Source organism: Cimex lectularius, unplaced genomic scaffold, assembly GCF_000648675.2.
Source record: "Cimex lectularius strain Harlan isolate CLEC.00 unplaced genomic scaffold, Clec_2.1 scaffold283, whole genome shotgun sequence".
NCBI classification, from domain to species: domain Eukaryota; kingdom Metazoa; phylum Arthropoda; class Insecta; order Hemiptera; family Cimicidae; genus Cimex; species Cimex lectularius.
In genome coordinates, this window is record NW_019394189.1 from 216,202 (window position 1) to 239,034 (window position 22,833).

A 22,833-nucleotide genomic window follows, 5' to 3' on the forward strand; every position below is an offset into this window, starting at 1 on the left:
TTTTTTATTCATTTTTTATGGTCTAATAAATATAAACAGGAATTGCCCTATCTTTTGTAATCTGACAGAACCTAGCTAACAATTTACGAAACACACGTATCTTATGGTCTTCATTTATTCAAATCAAACGGCAAACAAGGACACATTATCCGTTTATGCATTGAGGTTTCAGGTTTTTTATTTTATTTATTTTAGTGTTTCATTATTCATGTATATTATATTTTTATAATATTAATTTTATATTTAATAAAATTTATTTAATATATTTTATATTATATTTTCATATATTTCATTATTCATGTCTGGTAGAATACCTGCTAAGCTCTAAGTTCAATATACTTTAAGCCATAAGTCAACAATCATCTTAGGATATAGGAAGAAAAATAGTTTTATCGTAACGTTCATAAGTCAGAGTAAAATAGTTGTCCTGTAGTTTATATTCGTACCAGGTCGACGATCCAAGTAAACACTTTCTTGTAGCATTCTCCTTCTCTGCGGTATTTGTTTCTCATCCAGTGGTGTTTTTGACCCACTTTGTGTAAATACCGGTATGAGAGCTGGATCAGTTCAAATTTTAAGAGTTGACATAGCTTATGCTTTCTGAACTGACCTTGTGTCTTCAAGCCGGTTGGTGCAGTTAGATCTGAGGATTAAAAAAAAAAAACATGTTAAAATTAATATTAATTTTTAAAGAAAGTTTTTTTGTTGTTGAATATGAATGTAAATTACGTTTGACTTTTATCTATGAATGTCTAGGATTCAGTTGCTTCAAGGATAAGTTGCTCATGTAGAGTGCTATTACTATTATGGCAATCGGTTCTGTCTCATTTTGGTCAAAGTCACGAATATCGATCAGAAAAACGACCCGACGCAGGTTCTCTTACCGGCCGACTTTCGACTTCTATTTTGTCGAAATGTAAAGAAACAGAAATTATGCACTCGTATAAATTGCATGTCATTACAAGGCATGGTCCTGTAGTAATAAAGCAGGTGAAATATTGTACGATTTCTCACTTAAATCCCATTCATATGGGACCCCAGAGTTTCGCTTGCTATCCACAAAAACCGAGACGTCCTAGCGTATTGGACCTGAATGTAACTAACATGAACATAATTGGCCCAAATATGCTCCCCTTTTTTTTAAGCTCAGATCGCAATCAAATCTTATTTCAGCTTCTCACAAATCAAACTCTCTCTCTCTCTCTCTCTCTCTCTCTCTCTCTCTCTCTCTCTCTCTCTCTCAGTACCTACCCATCTATCTATCTCTCTCCCTATCTATCCCTCTGTATTAATTAAACTATCTGTCTCATGTGAGAGGTGTTTTTGCTTATTTTTAATTTTCACCCAGGAAGACGTAGTAACAGAATGGTTCCNTCTCTCTCTCTCTCTCTCTCTCTCTCTCTCTCTCTCTCTCTCTCTCTTTCTCCTAGTAAAAACTGAAAGCACTCGTACGGCTGGAACTATTTTAAAATCGTTCACGGCAGAATTAGTTTCTGTCTATAAGCAGTCCACATCTGAAAAAATAAATGGTCACCAACACGAGCTTCCCTTAGACATAAAATATTTAATTAAATTAAAAGCATCAAAAACCTATTTTGAAAACGGCGCTCCTCATTTCATAAAAAACTGCTAAACCTACTTAACCATCGAGCAAGGCAACTAATCAGCCTTTGGAGAAACGATACTTAGAAAGAATATCCGAGCAAAGTTCAGGCAAGCAACCATTAGAGAATTACCAAATGTGATCCCAGAGTTGCGGTACCTTACTATCTAAAGGCAGAGAATATGTAAACCTAGCCCAGAAAATGGATCTTTTCGCCTAAACCTTGATAACGGTACTCATAACAAACCCAGGTCTAGGAACGTTTAGACATCGGCGTCAAGTAAACCAAAAAGTGAAACACTTCTGCAAGTCAGCCAAATTCAAAAGAACTGATTGCAAACTAGTCTCACCTAAAAAAATGAAACAAAACATAATAAAAAAGCTAATAATAAAACTCCTGGTGCTGACTATTAATAACAGAATGCTCAAAAACTTATCCAGTAAAGCGCTAGTGTTTCTGACATAAATATACTATGCCCGGATACAAAAATTTACAAAACTTCAAAGGTAACAAAAATTTTAAGTGATGTTGTATCCTGGTCACCATCAGTCAAGTATCTTGGTACATGGTTGAATAGTAAGCCAAACTTTACTACCCATACTGACTTATTTGTGAACAAAGGAAAAAAGTAAAAAATTTCCCCCCGCTGTTGTGTAGTACTTCCTTCTCAGTGAAAAAAGTAAACTTCATATTTACAAAAAAGTAATAAAACGAATATTCACATATGGCCTGCCTGGTGTGTTACGTGCTCTACAAATGTAAGATAATAATTACAAATAGCACAAAATAAATTCCTCAACTAGGACCACCAAAATAAAACTTCTAAAAGTAAAAGTTTACAAACAAATATGCGACCAATGTTTTTACAACTGTAAAAGAGGTAAACATGCAATATTGTGAGGTTGTTCCCCCTAGGAATTGTCACAGAACAATTCGTGGCGAAATGCTTAAGCTTGAAACTTGAGCAGCGTAAAATGAATATTATGTAATTAACTCATGTAACATGGAATTACATTTATTACATGTACATTTGTTAGTTTATAAATGGTTTTGAAAAAAAAAATATGTGAAAAAAGTAATACAACTAATTTTGTATGCTTTGTAAAAATGTACATATATTAAGAAATATATTCTTCTTCTTTATCAATTGTATGTCACTGAGAAATGACGTTCAATTTTTAAAAATCCAAGGACAGTCGGACAGTACTAGTATATCACTGGTAATATATCTCCGTCACTGCGAGTCTCCATTTGGGCAAACATTTTAGAGAAAAGCATCGTACATTCATAAATACACCCAAAGACAAAAACCAGAGACTCGTATTTTGTTGTTTATTTCAAACAATATACACTTTAATCGTTATATTAATAAAACGTACGTATGTTAATGCAAACCAAATTAAACGAGATCAGAAGTTCTTTCAAAAATATTTAACTATGAGGTTTGAAGGAAAATTCACCAAAATTATTAACAAGTTTTTCTCATAATAACGCATGTTACCTCCTCTGGCATCCGGAGGGCCTTAAGTCTCCTAGGTATCGAGTAAATAAGCGACTGAATGGAGAGAATGGGACCACAACACCCAGAAGAACATCATCAATGTACCTTAGTCAAAGAGCCATTCTGTATGATAGTTTGGTACGGGCATGGTTTGATTCCACCCCGTACCATAACGGACTTTCTTTGAAAAGCCTACTCACGCGTGGTACATGAAGCAAAGCGTTCTCCATGTCTTCTCCACACACGGTCCCGGTCATCTGATTGCCACGAACCAAAACGGTTCTCGTCTAAACAGCCCTGCATTGTTCCAATGCCCAAGCTAGATGCTGATTTGTGAAGAGTTGCCATTGTGCTCGAAGCTTCTCCAGTAGTAGAGAACCTGAGGTAAGGGCAATAAAACGATCGTCTCTAGACGTCGTATATCGCGGTACCTTCTCTTCGATCGAGACTTCCAGTTAAACCGCTGTAGTCCATCATGGATGGTAGAGCGCGACACACCCAGGTCTTGAGCTAAGCAACGAACGGTACGACCGTCGTTGGCCAAAGCATCCGACCGGGCGAGATCTTCTCGACTTAAAACCATGCATTTAAAAAAACATTACTTAAATTTATTATTTCAGCAAAGAAAACAATTTAAAAAACTAAATCACTCACAAGATAAGTTGGTTGAGGAAAATATGAAATCGAACTGATTATCTTATTTTTAATCTAAACAGTGGAAAACGATTAATAACAGTTTATAAAGGTAAAGAACAAGTTATTAATGTTGTGTTTACGTATTAGGTCAACTATTACTAGTTATTGTGGCAAATAAACAAATCAGTACAATAATTGGTTTTTGTCTTTGTGTGAATATAGAGAAAGGTTATAGCGATGATGAACTCACGATGAACGTGTCTAGGAAAACGACATGACAAAGACATTTTGACTTAATTTTTGAAATATCTAATAAAAAATTTGAAATATGCTCTACAAGCCTAGGTATATTGATCAGTTATCAATAAGCATATTGCAGATTTTTAACACTAAACATACATTGTGCTTAGGAAATTTAAATTTTAAACATGATCGAAACTATTGAGTTTGTCGTACCTTGTACTGTTTGTAGTAACTTAAACGTGGATATCTTATAAGGTATATCTAGTTACTTCTTCGTCTCATATAAACCAGTATTACCTTTATTATGATTCCAAAGACTTTATTTTAAAATTATTATTATAAATCTTCGTATGGCTTAGGTGATTATGGATTGAGGTGTGGTGCTCTTTAAATCTCCCCCTCTGGTCATTCTGCACTTCATTAAAACACGTGTTTGACATTTTGCCCAGTACGAACCTTTAACATAAGTTAGAACTTCTGATTAGGCGTTAGTATGGAAGGGCGATATATTTAAATAAATCAGAAAATATCGTAGATACATCGAGATTCCCTCGATGTATTCACAATTTTTGTTCTAAATCTTTTACACAATGAAAGAGATGTATGGAAAGTTAGATATCAGATGAGGAAAAGCCTTTTTTTATTTAAAAATATAATAACATAAAAACAAAAATACAGAAATATTAAACAAGTACAACTTCATACAAACATGCAATGACAGGAGACATGCAGCAATTCTACTTTAATGTATCAAAACTTATTTTTAGTTAGTAATGACAAAATTAAACGTTTTAAAAGCATTTTTGGCAGGAGTCAATCTTTGACAATGATGCTGTAGCTCCAACCTTTGAAAAAGACTTTCACTTGGTACCGAAGTTGACGGAATTGTTGCATGTCTTTCTGAAATTTTGTACAAATTTGGGTACAAACGTTTCATTTCTTGCCAAGTCAGAGGATCTTGATGGAATTAGCAACATCTAAATATTTTGTTAGCTCTTTGTACTCCCCCCTTTTTTTTAATTTCGAAGCATAGGCAATGGATTTATGGTGGGCCGAAGGAATCCATCCAGGGGATTCCATGAGATCTGTCTCAGAACTTGAATCGGGTGCACCAACATTTAACTGCTTTAAGATATTGCGGTCACGTTTTTATGACGTTGCAATGGCAGTCGGATTAGTCACAGTAGAATGAATGTGTGCTAAGTTAAAAATATATATCGAATGATATATCAAAAGAATCTATTGACATATCGGAAGATTGTTCTCGATATATATCAAAAGAGCGATATATCGGGAATAAAGTATCGATAAAAGTGGTTGACAGATATATATCGCCCATTCCTAGGCGTTAGTTTCAATTTTTATTTTCTCAAAATCCCACAAACTTACTATATGCTAAAACTTGTTTTAGCACAAAAACATCATCAACTAGATATTTAAGGACTATACCTACCGTACATGTATATGCTGATAAGAATGGCCCGAGATCCATGAAGGACTCACTCGTCTTTTATCCTTTGAGTCAACAACAAATTTCTAGGATTTTTCATAATTTAATTTAATTCCCATAAAATTTAAATAATATATGGCGAATTTTTCTCTTAAATAACTGAAAGGAAAAAAATAGTCTAAGAAAAGTAATCCGTTAAAACCGGTTAAATAATTGAAATTAGTACGAGTAAATAATCTTAATTAGGTAAAGTAAGTAGGTAGAAAGTTTAAATTATGAATGTAACTTTTTGGAAATTAAGTCCATTAGTAATTTCTGTCATACAGGAGAGCCTAACGTCGCCGAAGAAGGGGCCAAACAATTATTACAATTTTTTTTTCATATTATTCTCAATTACAATTCCATGGAGTGTGCCGGAATTCCAATCCAGAACCATTATGTGGCAAATAGAAGTCGTACACCCTAACCACTCGGACACCACGATCCATAATTTGTTGTCTCAAATATTTAATAAAACGGGGTATTTAAGAAATTCTGAAATACTTGCTTGCTGATGTGGAAGACAACGGCGCCAATTATGAAAACATAGAACAATTTTACAGCGTTATAGTAAAGAAAATCAATAGTTATGCTTGACGAAGAAGAAAACGTGGTGCAATTTTCACCTAGGTGTTATTATTATTCAGGGACACTACTGTTCAAACATAAATATTCAAACATTTATCACCTCGTTTTTTCGATTTCTAAAGTCAAACATTCCAAGCCGAACAGTTTAACGTGTAAATCCTCTTTGAATATATACACAGGGTCGGAAAAATCGGCCAAATTTCTCACGGGAAGAGAACCCGTATTGAAACTAATTCCCAAGAATCTTTGTCAGGGATTACTCCTGGATATAATTTTCCTTTATTTTATTTTCTTTATTTTTTTAATTCCCAAGGTTTCGTAAGAATAGCTGGTTACGGGTAGCGCCCGCGTCCACGGTTGGTTAACAGTCTAAAAGTGTCTTTAGTTTTTATTTTGTTGTAAATCACGAAATGTTTTTTTATCGATCAAACCATTTCTAAATTAGAAACCCAATAGGAAAACCTTTAAAGAAATTTGTGTAGAAGAATCTGCCTGGGTAGCCCGAAGGAACTAGCGGTCTAGCTTTTGACTAGTGTTACCGTTGCCTTGGTAAAGGTCAGTCTCGCTTCAATAACGGTAGTCCCCCCAACTTCTAAACTGTCCATTGTCTGACTAACATATTTCGTGTCATCTCACTAGAACAATATCAGACGTTCGATAATTTTACAATTTCATAAGGTAGTTTTGAAAGAAATATTCTTTCCTGCTCATAGAACTGGAGATGTGTTAACAAAAACCAACGTAATCAAGAAAATTAGCTTGAAATCGGGCAATTATCACAATTTGCTGTTCTTATTAGTGTCTTAGTGTCTCGTTTGTTTGGAAGTCAACTTATAAACTATTCTTTATGAAATGTAGTGACATGTTGTGTCAAGTTGTGAGTGCCATGTTGTGTTAGATTCATACATTTTTAATGCTAAAGATTAGATAGTGCAAACAGACGTTCATTGTTTTATTTTGAAGCATTGGTAGTAGTAGTGAATAATGCAATGATAATATCATCACTCAAAAACAGACTTTATTCTGCTTTCTTCTTATAAAAATGTCAATTTTTCTCACAAAGTTGAAACTTGAAAACTCGAACATTTTTATTTTTTATATTCCTTATCGCTTAAAAGGAAGCTCAAATACAACGTTTAAATTAAACCGTATTAAATACGCGTCATCAGCAATGTTTAGGCGTGACACAAATACAACAATAAAAACCGCCCAACTATGCATTTCAAATTGTTTGTTTTTGTACTGAATTTTCAGTCGTTATTGATCGGCGATCGATGAGAAAAAAACAATCGGAAAATTGTCTTTAAAGCAAATGAAAAAGGGGGAAACCTTAAAAATATTAATAAAAAATTAAGGATTAAAAATATATTAAAAATAAATAAGGGATGTTTAATGTATTATTGGTCTACATCAGATCAAGGCCAGTTGAAAATGATTAAACACTATAGTGTTAAAAGCCGGCAGTCAATATTGCCATAATAGGGTACTTTTTTTTCGAAAGTCCACAATACGTTTAATTTTCTCTTATTCCATAGCTGTGGTTTTCTCAAGAGTTAAGCCAAGGTTTACTTGGGTGAACCAAGTTCGATTCCTTTCTCCTAAGGAACACACGCACAGTCGGAGAAAGCATAGTCTCGACCTATTTAGGATACACAACATACTCCTCATCGCCACCACTCCAACACCACTTGATTTCCGTTCGGCAAAGGAAAACACGAGGGTTCAATGACTCGGAACGTTCAAATTTAGCCAGGATCGATCTTACGACAGTCTAATTATGGATTTGGGGCTGGATTCAAATTTTAAATTGTCATCATTAGTTTTTAGATATCGAGATGTCAATCATGTAAATACATACCATTACAAATCTAAATCCGCATTTCTTTCCTTTTACCTGATTGCCTTCGATTATCTTCTATAAATGACATCCATGGAGCACAGAGCAAATGTTACTAAACGCATAGTTGTTAGTTTTTCTCTTCCGACGTAGAATATACCGCTAATAGTCCTTATTAAAGTTAATTGTACTTTTTATTTTTATTGGGTGTGCCCCTCAGTCTAAATAAAAAATAAAAATAGGTATTAACGCTTGCGGAAAGAAACTTTTTCAGCCGTAGAATTCTTTTGCCCGGGGTAACTGGACCGTGTATTTGTAATAGAAGCCTTCTTGGATGACCGATTCTTTTCTCTCTTATTTCTGCGGTCAGTATCGGACATGTCATCATCATCGGGTCAGTCGGATCGACTGCGCGCTTTTCTACGTTTTCTCCTTAGGCAAAATCCGGCCGAATCAGCGGTAACACCAACAATTGCCGGCTTTAACGGCAAATTTACATTGTCTTGGGTACTATTGTTTTAAAATTTTCATCCAAGACAGAAAAGGATTTTTGTAAACGTTGACGCTATCGAAAAAGATGGCCAAGGCTGAGGAGAAATGATCGCTGTGTTTGTGTGTGCAAATCAAATTTTCCCTGACATATGATATCTACGAAATATGAAACTGATCTTTAAGAATTATTCAATATCAAAATAATTATATAACTCAATCAACGAGTAGTATCGAAAAGAGAGAGAGGGTGTATGATGTTTTGCGACATCCAGCTTATCTGTGATCTATCCTAATCAAAAATATGATAGAATCCGTTGGTTCGTATGGCTTTCCTCGACGACATGTCTATAAATCTTTGGAAAAGTTACAATATTGAAAAAATAAGTCAAGTTTGTAAGTTGTAACGTTGCTTGAATAATTTACTCTTTATTTGTAGAACAAACTCTAGTAACAATAGACCATATCTGTGTTATTTATTTGAATAAAATAGGTGGTATTAGACTCGTTGAACTTTTAAACACATCAAATTTTGCAAAAGTGTATTAACAGGACGTAACAAATTGCATGTTCTCTTGCTATCAACGTGTAAAGGAGAAATTCGAGGAGAAAACGTTTAAGATCGAAGCACCCCGTCGTGATACCAGCTTTCTTACTACTCTAATGATAAAGTATCTTCTTCGGGAAAAAAAAATAACAGCAACCGCTTAAAAAGCGAAATTATAAATACAGCGCCGTTTGGGACGTGGAAGTTTCAATACATTAATTTCTTACACGGCTTAACACGTTTATTCGCCATAGAAGCATATTTTCATTGATGATAATTATGAAAACACCATTTTGGCCTATTCAGCGCCCTTCGGGTACCGAGTTCCCTTTGCGAATCGCATTCCGTCACGTCCAACGTCGCACATTTATGTCAAAAGCCCCCGCGATTAACTTTCTGAGCTTCTTAGCTCATGGCTTACTCAGTTTCATTTTATAAATTATTCCAGGTGGAGTAAATATGAGCAGAAGCGGCTATACATGCGTTAGATATATTTTCTGCTACGTCAACGTCCTTTTATGGGTAAGCATAATTTTTTTAAAAATAAATATGTATTCCTAATACAGACAAAAGAAATCCTTAGGGATTAAGAAGATCCTATGGGTATAAATAATGAAAGTTAAAATATTTAAAAAAATATATTGGTACAGATGTCTGTTTACTCATTTTTAAAATGATGTTTTGGGAGGATATTCTATATTACTACTATATTACGCTATTAATTTTAACACTTCTCAGGCAAGGCAGAGTTGGTGGGTTATTGCATTATATTATTTATATTTTATTTCCTTTATTATTATTCCTTATTGTTATTATCATTCCTTATTATTCTTAATAAACACAAAACAAATCCTTTGGGATAAAGAAGATCCTATGGCTAAGAAAGACAATTGAAGCAAGTGAGCAATGAATGACGAGGTGTCAGTGGGAAGGAGTGTTGTCACTGGGCAACTTCAGTAGAAATAGAAATTATTTACTTAATACAAGTTTTGTAGTGTTATAAATAAATGTAATAAAAAAAAATCAGTAATTTTCTACGTTAAAATTATTTTTGTTTTTAAAATCTAGTAGTACATTTGTAGTACGAAATAAAATAGAAAACAATGATTGAATCACTAGTGACCCGCCTTGCTCAGAGCCTTACATTTGAGAGCCTTGCCTGTAGAGGGTTTAAGTGAAGAAGAACTATGAAAATTTATGGTTAATACTTTCTAATATAAAAAGATTCAAAGTATAGATTACATATTAAATGTGTTCTTTCCTAGCCTCAGTCAATATAATAGATAAACATTCCGAAGGTTGTAGGTTTGAATCCCGCTCGTGACACTAACTTCTCAACCTAGACTTTAGATAAAAATTATAATTAATTGCAATAATTAAATAGGTCAATTATGACTGCTAAACATATAATGATTAATATAATTTTTTTGTGAATAGATCTTGATAAAGATTGATATATCAAGAAAATGTGATAATAGTGTGGATTTAACATATATGACCATTTTTGCATAATAAAAATCACAATTATGATTGAATTTTGCACAATTTTTTTAACATTTTGAATTAAACCTTTGTTTGATTCATTTAAAAAATTTACAATTTATTGAAATTTAAAACAGAGAACTACTTAAATATGTGGTTTATATTTGATGCAAAACTTCGCAATAGAGTTAAAATTTTGTGATGTTGAATTTAAATCTCTAATGTAAATTTTTATCAAGAATATCAACGCATATCCATGAGGTTTTAGCCCCAGGAGTACTGCCAGCAGATAAAAACAGTTAGAAGAGACAGTAAGAAGTATGAAAAGCCCCTAAATTTATTTCCATTCCATGTCTTCTCAGACAATTAATTGCAGTTTGTCTGCTCCAAGATTATTATCTAGAAGCTCAAATTCATTATCCCATATATTCAACTAGAAACCAAACTTTTACATAATTCTTAATTTAATTTTTAATTGATTAGATTACTAACATATTTTGTAAATAATTTAAGCTAATAAAGGTGAAATTTTAAAATTTTATATATAAGTATAAGATATTTTGCTTAGAAAGGTCAAAATTAGAACCACTCTAGTGTCAAAATGTAAATTTTTAACCAACATAATTTCTTTTTGGTATACATTAATGATTGTCTCCGTGAAGTAAAAATCTTTCTTTCCAGAAGTAAATTTCTAGCTATGCCCATTGTTAGTTAATTTAAAACCTTTTGTTGTATTTAGAGCAGAATGAGGTAATGGTCCATTATGGGCCATGAGTCCGAACAATTAAAACAAGTCTAAAATCAATTATTTTTATGTCACAGAATACTTTGTTTTCCTTTCTCCACCAACCATTTAAATCTGAAAACCTTGAGAAGAAGAAGAATTTGATTTTTTTAGTACTCATCATGTAATTAAAAATTACAATAAAAGTCTTTGCTAACAGAAGAAACATTGCACAATTACATTTCATTTCTTTAGTTTACTATGACAGACATGGTCACCATTTTAGGAAGTCTGCTGAGGGTAAATAAATATGTAATTCTTCTCTTTTAGCTTTCAGGCTGCGGCATTTTAGGAGTTGGCATTTGGCTCAGATTAAACCATGAAGGCTATGCCAGTCTCGTGCCCCAATACTCTTTCTTCAGCGCTGATTTTATATTTGTGACTATCGGCTTTATCACCGTACTTGTTACATTCTTTGCTTGCTGTGGAAGCTGGTTCCAGAGTCGATGCATGCTTATAACAGTGAGATATTTTTTTTTTTTTAATTAATTCAGTGCAGTTTTTTCCTAACTGATTATTCTAATCTGAGCGTACAGTGAACATAAGTAGACTGGTATGGCCAAGTAAAGGAATAAAACTGCTCAAAGCATCAATTTATTATATTATTATCCAAGAAATATAAAAGAGTTGCAGTAAATTAAATTCTCTTTAAATACTTAATATTAAAAAATTAACAATGCATTATTTTCTAGTATTTTAGTTTGGTCATATTCATGTTTCTACTTGAATTTGTCCTTGCTACACTCGCATTTGTCTATCGAGAAAGCCTTAATGATTTTCTCAAAGATGAACTGTTAGATGGAATAAAGAAACATTATAGAAACTCTTCGAACAACGGCTTGGACATGATTTGGAATGAGACGCATACCAAAGTGATTACTAATTCATATTTTACCCTTTTCGTACTTTTTATTCTGTTACTGATTTTATTCTTTTTCTAGTTTCATTGTTGTGGTATCAAGTCATACGAAGACTGGTATTCAATAGATGCATGGCCTAATGTACGAAGGGTCCCAGATTCCTGTTGCCTTCCAGCATTTAAGAAAGCTGGTAAGAAAGTGAATTATGTCATTTAATAGGTAAAATTTATATAATGAGTAAGTTTAATACATAATTATAAAATTTATTTAATTAAAAATTAATATGTTTGTGCATGATATTTCAGACTGAATTTGGTTAAATTCTTGTGGAAAATTATCATTAAATTTGAAAATTCTGCCAGATTGTGCAATAAGTTTATTTACAGGGTGCGGCAAACCCGGAGGCCAGGACCACTGGTATACCAAAGGCTGTTCTGAAAAAGTATTGATGTGGTTTGTCAAACAGCTTCATGTCGTCGGAGTTGTTGGCCTCATAATATCATTTTTCCAAGTAAAACCTCTTATATATAATTATGTAGTATAGAGAAATGCTAAATAATTTTTATTCGTTTTCCAGCTTTTTGGTCTAATATCGGCGATGTTGCTTTTCTGCACTGTGAGGCATAAAAGGGCAAAAGGTCACATATACAAGGCATACTCTTCAAGTTGATTTTCAAAATTAAATTATTGTAATATAAATATGTAATAAGACTTACAACAAAAAATATTGTGTATATTGTTTATTTATCATGAAATATATTTATACTCTTTTAATTTTTGTTGAATGGGTACAACATATCACAATGAGAGTCGGGCATTCGATTTAAGAAAAAAAATGCAATTTAACAAAATAACAGTAAAAAATTTTAACAACTAAATCCAACTTTATCCCTTGGTATTAACCTGAGTTCTGAGCCGTGCTTCATAAATATCGAACCTAAAAACAAAAATAGTTTCAATTACATACATAATAAACATATTGGACGGTATTCAGAAAAAGGTTTTTACCTGCATTTTGAGAAGGATTGATTCCAATTCCCTCATTGGTAATTATAGCCGATGTTGATGGTGGTACATTGAACTCCTCAGCTGCAAACTTAACGACAGCCGTGAAAGGAGTATTTTCAGGTACGCTTAGTCTAAAACCAATTAAAATTCCCATTGAAATACAAATGGCAATGATCTACTGATACAAATGCTTTCCTTTATACCTGGGACTGCCTAGCTTCAATCGTTAACACACTGCCATAAAATTGTCCAATTGTAATTTTATGGATAAATTTTGTTTTTATTTGCAAGATTACATTTACATTAAACAGCTGGCATTTGGAAAAGCCTCTGAATGTATTGAATACAGAAAGTTTGTAAAGGGAACAATCTTTTTAACTTTATAACTATTTTTATTAGTACATATTAATTTATGAAAAAATAATGTGGGGTGTATAGTAACCGTTAGTTAATGATTATTTAGAGGTTGTAAGATGTGGTCTGGTGTGACGTAGGTTCAGAAAAACATTTTCTTTGTCATGCCAACGTTTCGATCTTTATTGATCTAAAGATCGAAACGTTGGCACGATAAAGAAAATGTTTTTCTGAACCTATGTCATACCAGACTGCATCTCACTATTTCCAAACAATCAAAAATAATAATGTTTTGAAATTGTATATACAACGAATATTGTTTGTATTTAATGCTATTAAACCAATAAAATATTATCTTGAGGAAATTATCCATAATAAATAAAGATAAAGATCTTTTGAATAAAATTTCTCAATCAACTTAGCATTTAATAATTCAATGGGATAAATAAATTAGGACTATATTTTTATTACTAATAAAAAATGGTCTAGAATTAAACAAAATTCTTCATGTAAAAAAATATATTCACATAGTGTACAAGCAAAGAAATAAATATACATTATTTAAAAAAACTTCAGCTATCAGATCTAACTTTTTTATAAACGAAGGACCAAAATTCTGAATCAAATTTATTAACGTTACGCATAATTTGTTCTAAAACTAGACACTTGAGGTTTTTAATTGCATATAACTCTTTTACGATTTCATAAATGTGAGTTTTAGATTGGGCAGAATTTGTATTCCTGGTTTGATTTAAACTAAAAAATCCTAATATTTTAAAAACGACAATTGTACTTTCTGGATAAGCTTTGCAAGCATTAACTAGTTGATCTGAAAAAATCAAATTACCCCAAATAGGCAGTTCATTTTCATGATCAAACACTGAATTTAATTGTTTGATTAAAGACTCTTGAATGATGGCATTGCTCTTCGACAAAATGCATAAAATTGTTTCTGAACATTGAAGTTCTTTGATCATTTGAGTCATTATCGACTCAACTTCTTTTCTGCCTTCTGAACGATATTCAATAATTTTTGTCCATGATTTTATAAAAATTGCACTCTCAATATCAACATCTTTAAATGACCGATGATACAAGCTCGAGACTGACAAAAATAAAGGTCTCAATTCAGAAAGGTGTTGAATAGCTTGATTAAACCTTTCTTTACTGCAGAGTTTTAAATATGTTCGAATGGCACTTCTCGTTAAATCATTAGGAACTGATGGTATCAAAAATTTGGCTAAAATGAAGTCGCATAAGATTTCCAAGTTAATGTGCAGTGGTAATGTGATGTTATTTAATGAGAAATAGTTGGAAATTGACTCATTAAAATGCTCCACCTGACCTTGGAGTTTAAAACGTGTATAAATTGTCTCAACATAAAACCCCTGATTGAAAAGTGTATCTATCTCATCTGCTCTCAAACTCTCAACTGACGCCAACTGTATAAAAACGATTATTGACTTTATAAATTCGAAAATATCTTCGACCAATGCCTCTGAATTTGAAGACATTTAAACACTACCATTTTCTGCCTATTCAACAATAGTATCCAACAAAATCGGCTTTATAAATCCATGTTTCTTTCCCATTCTTCACAACTGAGATCCTTAAATATCACCTGAAACCGTACATTGCAATTATTTTTTTTATTGTAAACACTAATTTTCAAAATCAACACATTAGAAGTTAAAATTATAATTGCCTACATGAAGCAAATCTGGTTTTTTGATACGACCATTGAATTGGTAAATGAAAATGTTACATTCAGAGAGCATATAAGCAGACCAAAAAACATCCTCACACCTTAAAGTTTTACAGAAGGATCGTAAGTAAAATCTAGTTTTGTCATTCAAAATCCTGCCCTAAATATACAGATTTCACCTATGGTGCCAACAGACAAACTAAACAAAGCATCAAACCAAAAGAACGTAAACAACTACAGACACTGGCAACTCATCCTACAGCTAGTATGGAGAAAATACTGAGTGTAACCTGTCTCACTTAAAAGATTAAGAATAATCTCAGAAGACTTAAAAATTTTAAAATTATTTATTCATAGCCAATACAAAGTGATAGATACTACAAATTCGATTAGGACTTTTGATTGGAATGTGCTGGATAATGGAGACTTGAATAACCCAACAGCTCTACTCTGCATATCTAGAGTGGTTGAAGCAGTTTTATTAATTACTAATTTTTTATTATACTGAGGCTTCTTTTCTTTAGATATAATGGAGGTACCTTTCTTAAATTGACACAATTGTTGATGTACAGCGAGGGTCTGTTTTATGTCAGTTTTATTTTCCACTTTGTGCACCATTTGATAAGTTAGAACCAGCACGTTCTTAGACGTTGAAGGTCCTTTGTGTAGAATTCAAGTTAGGAGACAAAATTACAGTATCATACATATAGATTGATGTCCATGAATTGGTCAAATCTCTGTGTATCCAATAATAAAAAAAAAAGGATTTGAATAAGAAATGTTTGATTTATAGTAGAAGATTTCTGGGTGCAAGATCAAATCTTAAATAAAATTAAAACACAACCATCCTGATGAGAATACCCAACTAGCATGGCTATAGGGAGGACAGAGCAATTTATTAAATTAAAACAACTTTAAAACAAATCTGGTTCCACCTAATTATTAAAAATAAATTGAAATGCGAAAAATGTCCTCCATCAAGAAAGATTTGATATACCTCCTTTTAGGAGCAGCATTCAGTATAGTTTTTCACAAATTGAAGGATGCACAATTATGATGTCAGATGTGAAATTGATAATCATCAGATGGTTCCGAATTGAAAAGCCAAAGAAAACCCGTTGTTCTTGTCAGACAAGCAGCTGCCTCTTCCACCGATTCAAATTCAAACCCTTAAGTCGAGGGAGTACCCACTATCAAAGCCATTTTTATAATAGAGATAATGAGTTTTTTTATTTTTAAGTTTTTAAGAGAAATTCAAAAGAAAGCAAGAAACGCAAAAATCTTGAAGTATGACTCTACATTGTTCTAATGCCAAATATAATTTATCAATCTCATGAACCACTTGTTCGAATATACACAGCATTTCAAATCAATCAATATCAACTGAAATGTATCTTTTATATGCAAATCAAAACAAAACTAATTTGGAAAAAGTGATCTCTTTAGGTTCAAGTTTTGAGTAAGTGCTAGCTTGTAAAATGACAGTATGAATAAATTATATTTCTTTCAATAAAAGCACAAATATGTTGATATTTTTTGAAAAAAACACCATTATTCAATATAAGTATTAAATGAATATATAGGAATTTTGCTTATATACTCACACTTTGAACGGAAGTTTCGGGTCCGATGTCAGTGTGATTTTAAACGTAACTTTTGCGCTGGAGAAAAAATAATATTTACAAAACCATAAAAACATTTAACGTCAATAGAATGGTTTGGATCTTACTCAGAGGCCATCGTATTCAATTTAGTGGACAGTAGAATGACTCCTGGTTCGAAATAAGGTCTTGATTTCGACCCACGACGTCCTGTTCCTGGTAAAAAGAAATGAGAAAAACAAAAATTATGGTACAACCATAAGGTAGTAGTGAAAGTTCCAGTATTTCGTTAGTGGGGAAGGGAACTTCAACGTGTTACGTTTATCGATTAATCGAGTTAGACGCAGACGGAACTCAAATTTATGGTGGCGTAACCATTAAATTCATCAGTAAAGTTTATAAAATAAACAGGAAAAAATAGTCATTTACAAGACGAACCGATGATATAATTTAAGTTTGGATTTATTATTGATCTAGATCCCAATAGATAGATTATTCTCCAAGCTATAATATAAAAAAACCCTGATTTGTGAATGTTAATTAACCTAAAACCCAAAGGATTTAATTCATTCAGTTTTAAATTATAATTACATTGCATTAAATTTGTTTGATTTGTAATTTCAAACGTTGGCAAGAATGTTTTTTTTTTTTATAAATAAAAAGACTTGATATGTTACATGTACGGTAAATAACAAATTAGCCTTTTTATTTTCAGTAAATTGTCAGTAAATGATACGGAATTCGAAACATTAAGAATATAAAAACGAATAAACAATATAAAAAGGATAATTATAACTGTTTCCTGTATATTTGATTTATATAAGCTCAAATCTACACATGTATATACATACACATATGTACAGAGTTGAGCATATCACTTCTTGCAGTCCCACTGGCAATTTCAGCTTTTGTGTAATTTAGAGTAAATTACAGGCAGGTCTTGATAATCATCCACCCCCAGGTGTTGGCAGTCTGGTTGGGAACCAAGGTTGGGGGCTCTGGGAACTGTCAACAGCTAGAGGTCTTTTCAGCACCCAACACATGCAGTTCCTAAATCCAAACCTATTCACACTCTCATTCTTATTTAAAAACATTTTTTCCTATTCATTCAATTAAGATATGAGCTCTTGATATTCTTCCATAATCCTTTACACCTATGTAACTAACCTAATGGAGAGTCTATGGGGGTACTCAATATTCTGCCATCAGCCCTCTTACACTACACAGTCATGCCAATAAGTACATTTGCTCCCAACGAATGCTAGGGATCCAAAACTATCTGTACTATATATTGTAAAAAAAGCCGTTTCCTCTAATATTTGGAGCAGAGGACCCAGGTCACACTGCCATAATCAAGCAAGATCCTCATAGTGGATGAGGGATGCATTCCTACTCACTCCCTATACAGAGTGAAAGACTTTCACCCTTCAATTAGGTGGGACATATCAAACAACTTTTCTCTATATGCCAGAAAAAACGCAAGCTTTGGCCCAAAAGGAAGTGTCAGTGTGTCAACCTTGTACAGCCTATCCATAATCAGATGAGGATGACCCTTATTCTATGAGTCAGATCCTCCAAGGGCTGCCTATTGACAGTACTCTTGATACATGAGAGCTTCTCTGCCGACCCGGCGCACCGAGTTTCCTCCACATTAATGTATAATATATATATATGTATTTATTATTATTAATATCGGAATGCCCTTTTTATATTATCCTGAAAATAAAATAAAACTGAAAATATTTAAATAAGCCATATAATATGCATTAATAATACCTTACATATGCAATATTATATGCACTAATAATACTTTAAATATGTAATATTATATGCACTAAAAAACCCTCAAATATGTAATATAATTTGCAGTAAAAATATTAAAATATACAGCATGAATGTCAGAGATATCACCCAACAAATTTTTTTTTACCTAGACATGTATTACCTTTTTAGTCTGGTACATATTCATTTTGAGAGGAAATAGGATAGGTAGATAGATCAAATAGATAGATAAAAAATCTATACTTTTCTTTTTACAATAACTAGTGAAAATTCATGCTGTATTGGCACAGGGACACTCACTGGGTTTTTCTCCATTCGTTGGTTTTTCAAGTGTTTTTCAAACTTGTTTCGGCATTGTGCAATCATCAATACTAGCTTAGTAAAAATTGTTACATCCATTAGTGGGAAGTAGATATTGCACACATTGCAAAAACATGGTTGAAAACCGATGACTTTTATATATATATATATATATATATATATATATAAAACATATATAATGCATATAAATAACAGACAAAAGAAAGAGGGAAAGAAAGACAAGGTAAACAGTGAGAAAGAAATTTTCTAATAAATGAAAATGAATCTTCAGAGTATAAACAAAATCAAAACAACTGAAGTCTCTAGGTAAAGCATATAGTTCAGGGTAAATTATGCCATGAATGTACAAAATAGGATAGAAAAATCTTAGTCACACAAAAAAATCATATAACTTAGAATGTACAAAACAAATAATTATCCTAAATAAGTTGATGATCTTAAGAAACAGTTCATACATTTCAAAGTTAGTTTCTGTAAAATGGACTGTTTACTGCTCAACAAATATTTGTACTTCGAAAAGAATTAACATCAAAGGGAGCATATATGAACTTAAAATACATATCTGGATCACCAGTTTCCTGTATAACAACTTTTTTTTTTTCATTCATGATTTCATTAATTTTCCCCAAATCTGTCAATCCGGTGTTTTTGTCTGGGATGTTTTTTAATTTCTCTTGTAATACACTGATGGGCAAAATATATGCACCACACTTAAATTTTAATGTATTTAGGTCAGATATTTCATGAGAATTCAATTGTATCAGATTGTTTAGTTCTTTCTTCTTGGCAAGTTAATTGAAATCCGAATAAAATTTTAGGCCCTTGTGTTTTTCATCTCAGGTTCTAATTGCTTAATTTATATTCCTTTTTCTTCAGTAATCAAAATTGTTTCAAATTGACACAAATATGCACAATAAAAGTTGAACCATTGTACTACCGAGGTCGGATTCGGATAAATATCTGATCACTATGGTTGTAAGTGTTATAAAATGAATGTGCAATTGCAGAAAGAACTACTTTTTTGTGCTAACTATGTTTATAAATAAATTTTATGTAATATGCAATTACTTTCTTAAGTATTTTTATATTTTTGGTTCTTAATAGATTCTGACAAGTTTTATGCAATGTTTTGCAGTTAATAGCTAATATTAAGTTTTAAATTTACCTTAAGTTGTTAAATTTTAATAAATGTGCTAGAAATGAAATATTAATATTTCATCACATATCTAATTTCCTCAAATTGCTCTATTGCTTCATAGATGCAGTGGAATGTATGTTTTTATGCAGTTGCCATAGCGACTCTTGTAGCCTTCAGTTTCAAACAATCTATTTCTTTTATTGTCTAATATAATTCAACATGCCTCCAATTGAAGTAAATAATCATTTTACAAATATCCTCGTAACAACAATGATAGATTGTCTATTTTTTACACGGATAACTATTCCAGGGGCCGCCTTTACAAGATAACTATGAGAAAAGCATTGTGTTTGACCAGTCGAAAAATGAGCTGTTTAAAATTAATGACAACTACAAAGGACTACACAGGAAGATAAAGGTGAACTGGAAAGTTGAAGTGTACGTGTCTGCATTTATCAAGTTATATAAGTTTCCAACTACAAACTGTTTGCTTCTGTGTGCAGTAACAAAGACGAGATAACCCCAGAAGTCCTTAAATATGCAGCGGTGTTTATCATACCAAGCCCAAGGGAAAATTTCACGGAGAACGAGTTCAACACACTCAAAGGCTATCTGGACGGTGGTGGCTCGGTTTTAGTAACCCTAGGAGAAGGTGGTGAAAAGAAATTCGAAACCAACATCAACTACTTACTTGAAGAATATGGAATTATGATTAATAGTGGTATATAGAAAATTATTTTTACAAAATTATATATCTACACACGTTGATTGTGAATTTTAGATTCTGTCGTCAGGACACATTATTATAAATATTTTCATCCTAAAGAATGTCTCATTCCTAATGGAGTATTAAACAGAGGAATTGCTAAACTTCTTGGGAAAGAAGTCAATAAAGATTTTGTACAGTAAGTATGCCAATAGTTTTTCTTTTTAGCTAGTTACATAATGTTCATGAAGTGCAGAACTTTGCAGAAATGATGTGTAGATTGAAACTACTGCCTGAGTAGATTGAAGAAAATTATTTATAATCAATTTCAATTTATTATAATCTTAGGACACTTTTCTGAAAATGAGACTTTGACAATAAATATATTTAATTTTAAAGGTGTCTTAGTTTTGTATACCCTTATGGTGCGACATTGAATACAGCAAAACCTGCAGTACCAATACTCTCATCAGGCCCAGCATCATGGCCTTTGAACAGGCCTGTTTGTGCCCTTGCATCATTATCGACCACTTCTAAAGTTAAAACTGGTAAAGTATGAAATTATATGGAATGCACATTTGCTTATAACGTTTTTGTTTGATTTTTTCTTAGGAGGAAAGATTTGCGTTCTAGGTTCTGGCTATGTATTTGCTGACAAATACTTGGAAAAAGAGGACAACAGTCAATTGTTAAATGTTATAACGACATATTTGACGACTGAAAATCTTGAGTTGAATCCAATTGACACTGAGGACCCTGAGGTTTCTGTTACTACTTTTATATTCCATAAATCACACCAATAATAAATATATCTGTTTTTAATATCAAAATCATAATAAATTTAAAAGTCTTTTTAAATAATACTTTTACAATTTAGACCTTATTTGCAGGTATCAGAATACACCGTGGTAGCAGATACTTGTGCCATATCTGAAAAAATCCGAGGTTGCCTAATTGAAACCACAGAAGATCTCCCATCAGATTATATGAATTTGTTTAACACTGATTCTTTCTATTGGGTTTCGCTTGATCACGTTGCAAGTGTAATCAATGCTTACAACGAGCTAGATGTGCCTCACAGCAATCTTAAACTAGCAGTTCCCTCTTTTGAAGAATCTGTACCAAAATTAGAGCCTGCAGTAAGAATCATATTTTAAAAATAATTACACAAAAAATAGATAATACAAATTTCTCGTTTAGGTGTTCCCACCACGATTTTTAGACCTGGGCCCACCTGCTCTTGAATTGTACGACTTGCAGGAAGAGTTTTACTCAGAAGTGTCTCGTCTATCGCAAACGGCAAACAAAATACTCTCAACATCATTAAAAAACGCTGAAAGGACAGTTGGTGAAAGAAGGCCACAGGTGATGGCACTAATTTTTTTAAATTTATTTTTTATTTTTGTATGAGGATTTGCACAGCAGAGACCCCTTGGGGTGTCGGTGTTTTAGAAAAAAAAGTCCATTTGTAAGTATGTCAGGTTCAAATTTAGCAGACTGTTGCATTTGACCCTGGGACCTTTACCTTACAGTGATGAGCACCATGACAGTACCTAAATTGTTGCGGCCACCGACGCCCCCCACTGATAGTTATCATTGTATAAAAATCTAACTCCAATAATAAATATTTCAGGTTGAAGCTGAAATAGAAGATGTAGAATATTTTACACTGGAATGTGCTCAAATTCTTGGAATAAATAGCACAAATGTTCGATCGATACTGTGGCAAGTTTCATTGCTTATAGGAAGTTTCAAAAAGAATCTCCACAAGTGAAGAATTAATAAAAAAACAAATTATACATTATGTGATAAATAAAAAAACAATACTTTTGTTATACAGCAAAAGCTGAAACAAAATTACACATATATCAATTGAAAATTGTTTTATTCCTTATTTATCAACACTTGAAGTGTGTGCATAAATATAATATGGCTCATGTTAAGCATACTATTTTATTATTTTAGACAAGATGTAATTAAGAGAAGCTAGATTGAATTTTTGTACTTTGTTCAAAAATACTAAAAATAAATAAAAAACAATTTATTGAAAAATTCAAAAAAATTAATTTCTAAAAAACAATTAAATCAATTATAGTTTTTTACTTGAGCATTTCTCAATTTATGAACCAGGATTTATTAATTTTTTTCCTTTTTTAAG

The 22,833-nt window shown here is 32.3% G+C and overlaps 3 protein-coding genes across 4 annotated transcripts in view; 2 read left to right on the plus strand and 1 right to left on the minus strand.

Annotated features, from left to right (window-relative positions):
* Positions 1–12,805, plus strand: part of LOC106669141 (tetraspanin-9) — a 27,765-nt gene extending 14,960 nt beyond the window's left edge. Inside the window, exons 2-7 of the mRNA XM_014398442.2 lie at positions 9,383–9,456; positions 11,471–11,662; positions 11,893–12,072; positions 12,142–12,250; positions 12,447–12,571; positions 12,638–12,805. Coding sequence (XP_014253928.1) covers positions 9,394–9,456; positions 11,471–11,662; positions 11,893–12,072; positions 12,142–12,250; positions 12,447–12,571; positions 12,638–12,730 — 762 coding nt within the window. The 5' untranslated portion in view covers positions 9,383–9,393 and the 3' untranslated portion in view covers positions 12,731–12,805. The remainder of the gene's footprint in view (positions 1–9,382; positions 9,457–11,470; positions 11,663–11,892; positions 12,073–12,141; positions 12,251–12,446; positions 12,572–12,637) is intronic.
* LOC106669140 (ubiquitin-fold modifier 1) lies at positions 12,786–17,057 on the minus strand. Of its 2 annotated transcripts, XM_014398441.2 has the most exons (4): positions 16,857–17,039; positions 16,732–16,788; positions 13,069–13,199; positions 12,786–12,997 (listed from the first exon to the last, which is right to left on the minus strand). In XM_014398441.2, exons 1-4 carry the CDS (start codon positions 16,865–16,867, stop codon positions 12,927–12,929), a joined length of 270 nt encoding a protein of 89 aa, XP_014253927.1. In that variant the 5' UTR covers positions 16,868–17,039; the 3' UTR covers positions 12,786–12,926. The 2 variants fall into 2 exon arrangements, with proteins under 2 accessions (XP_014253927.1, XP_014253926.1); XM_014398440.2 differs by lacking the exons at positions 12,786–12,997; positions 13,069–13,199 and adding an exon at positions 13,985–15,043 and having other exon boundaries at positions 16,857–17,057.
* Positions 17,058–20,109: 3,052 nt separating this feature from the next.
* LOC106669090 (intraflagellar transport protein 52 homolog) lies at positions 20,110–22,573 on the plus strand. The gene is made up of 9 exons (XM_014398357.2): positions 20,110–20,203; positions 20,280–20,407; positions 20,473–20,690; positions 20,751–20,874; positions 21,075–21,223; positions 21,288–21,436; positions 21,566–21,814; positions 21,876–22,040; positions 22,309–22,573. Exons 1-9 carry the CDS (start codon positions 20,189–20,191, stop codon positions 22,447–22,449), a joined length of 1,338 nt encoding a protein of 445 aa, XP_014253843.1. The 5' UTR covers positions 20,110–20,188; the 3' UTR covers positions 22,450–22,573.
* Positions 22,574–22,833: the final 260 nt, after the last annotated feature.

What these genes read in the sequence shown, in the direction of transcription:
- LOC106669140 (XM_014398440.2), bottom strand. Translation starts at nt 14,936, where the DNA reads ATGTCTTCAAATTCAGAGGCATTGGTCGAAGATATTTTCGAATTTATA.
- LOC106669090 (XM_014398357.2), top strand. An exon ending in TGGAATTATGATTAATAGTG is followed by an intron (nt 20,691 to 20,750) that starts GTATATAGAAAA and finishes TGTGAATTTTAG; the next exon opens with ATTCTGTCGTCAGGACACAT. An exon ending in TACCAAAATTAGAGCCTGCA is followed by an intron (nt 21,815 to 21,875) that starts GTAAGAATCATA and finishes TTTCTCGTTTAG; the next exon opens with GTGTTCCCACCACGATTTTT.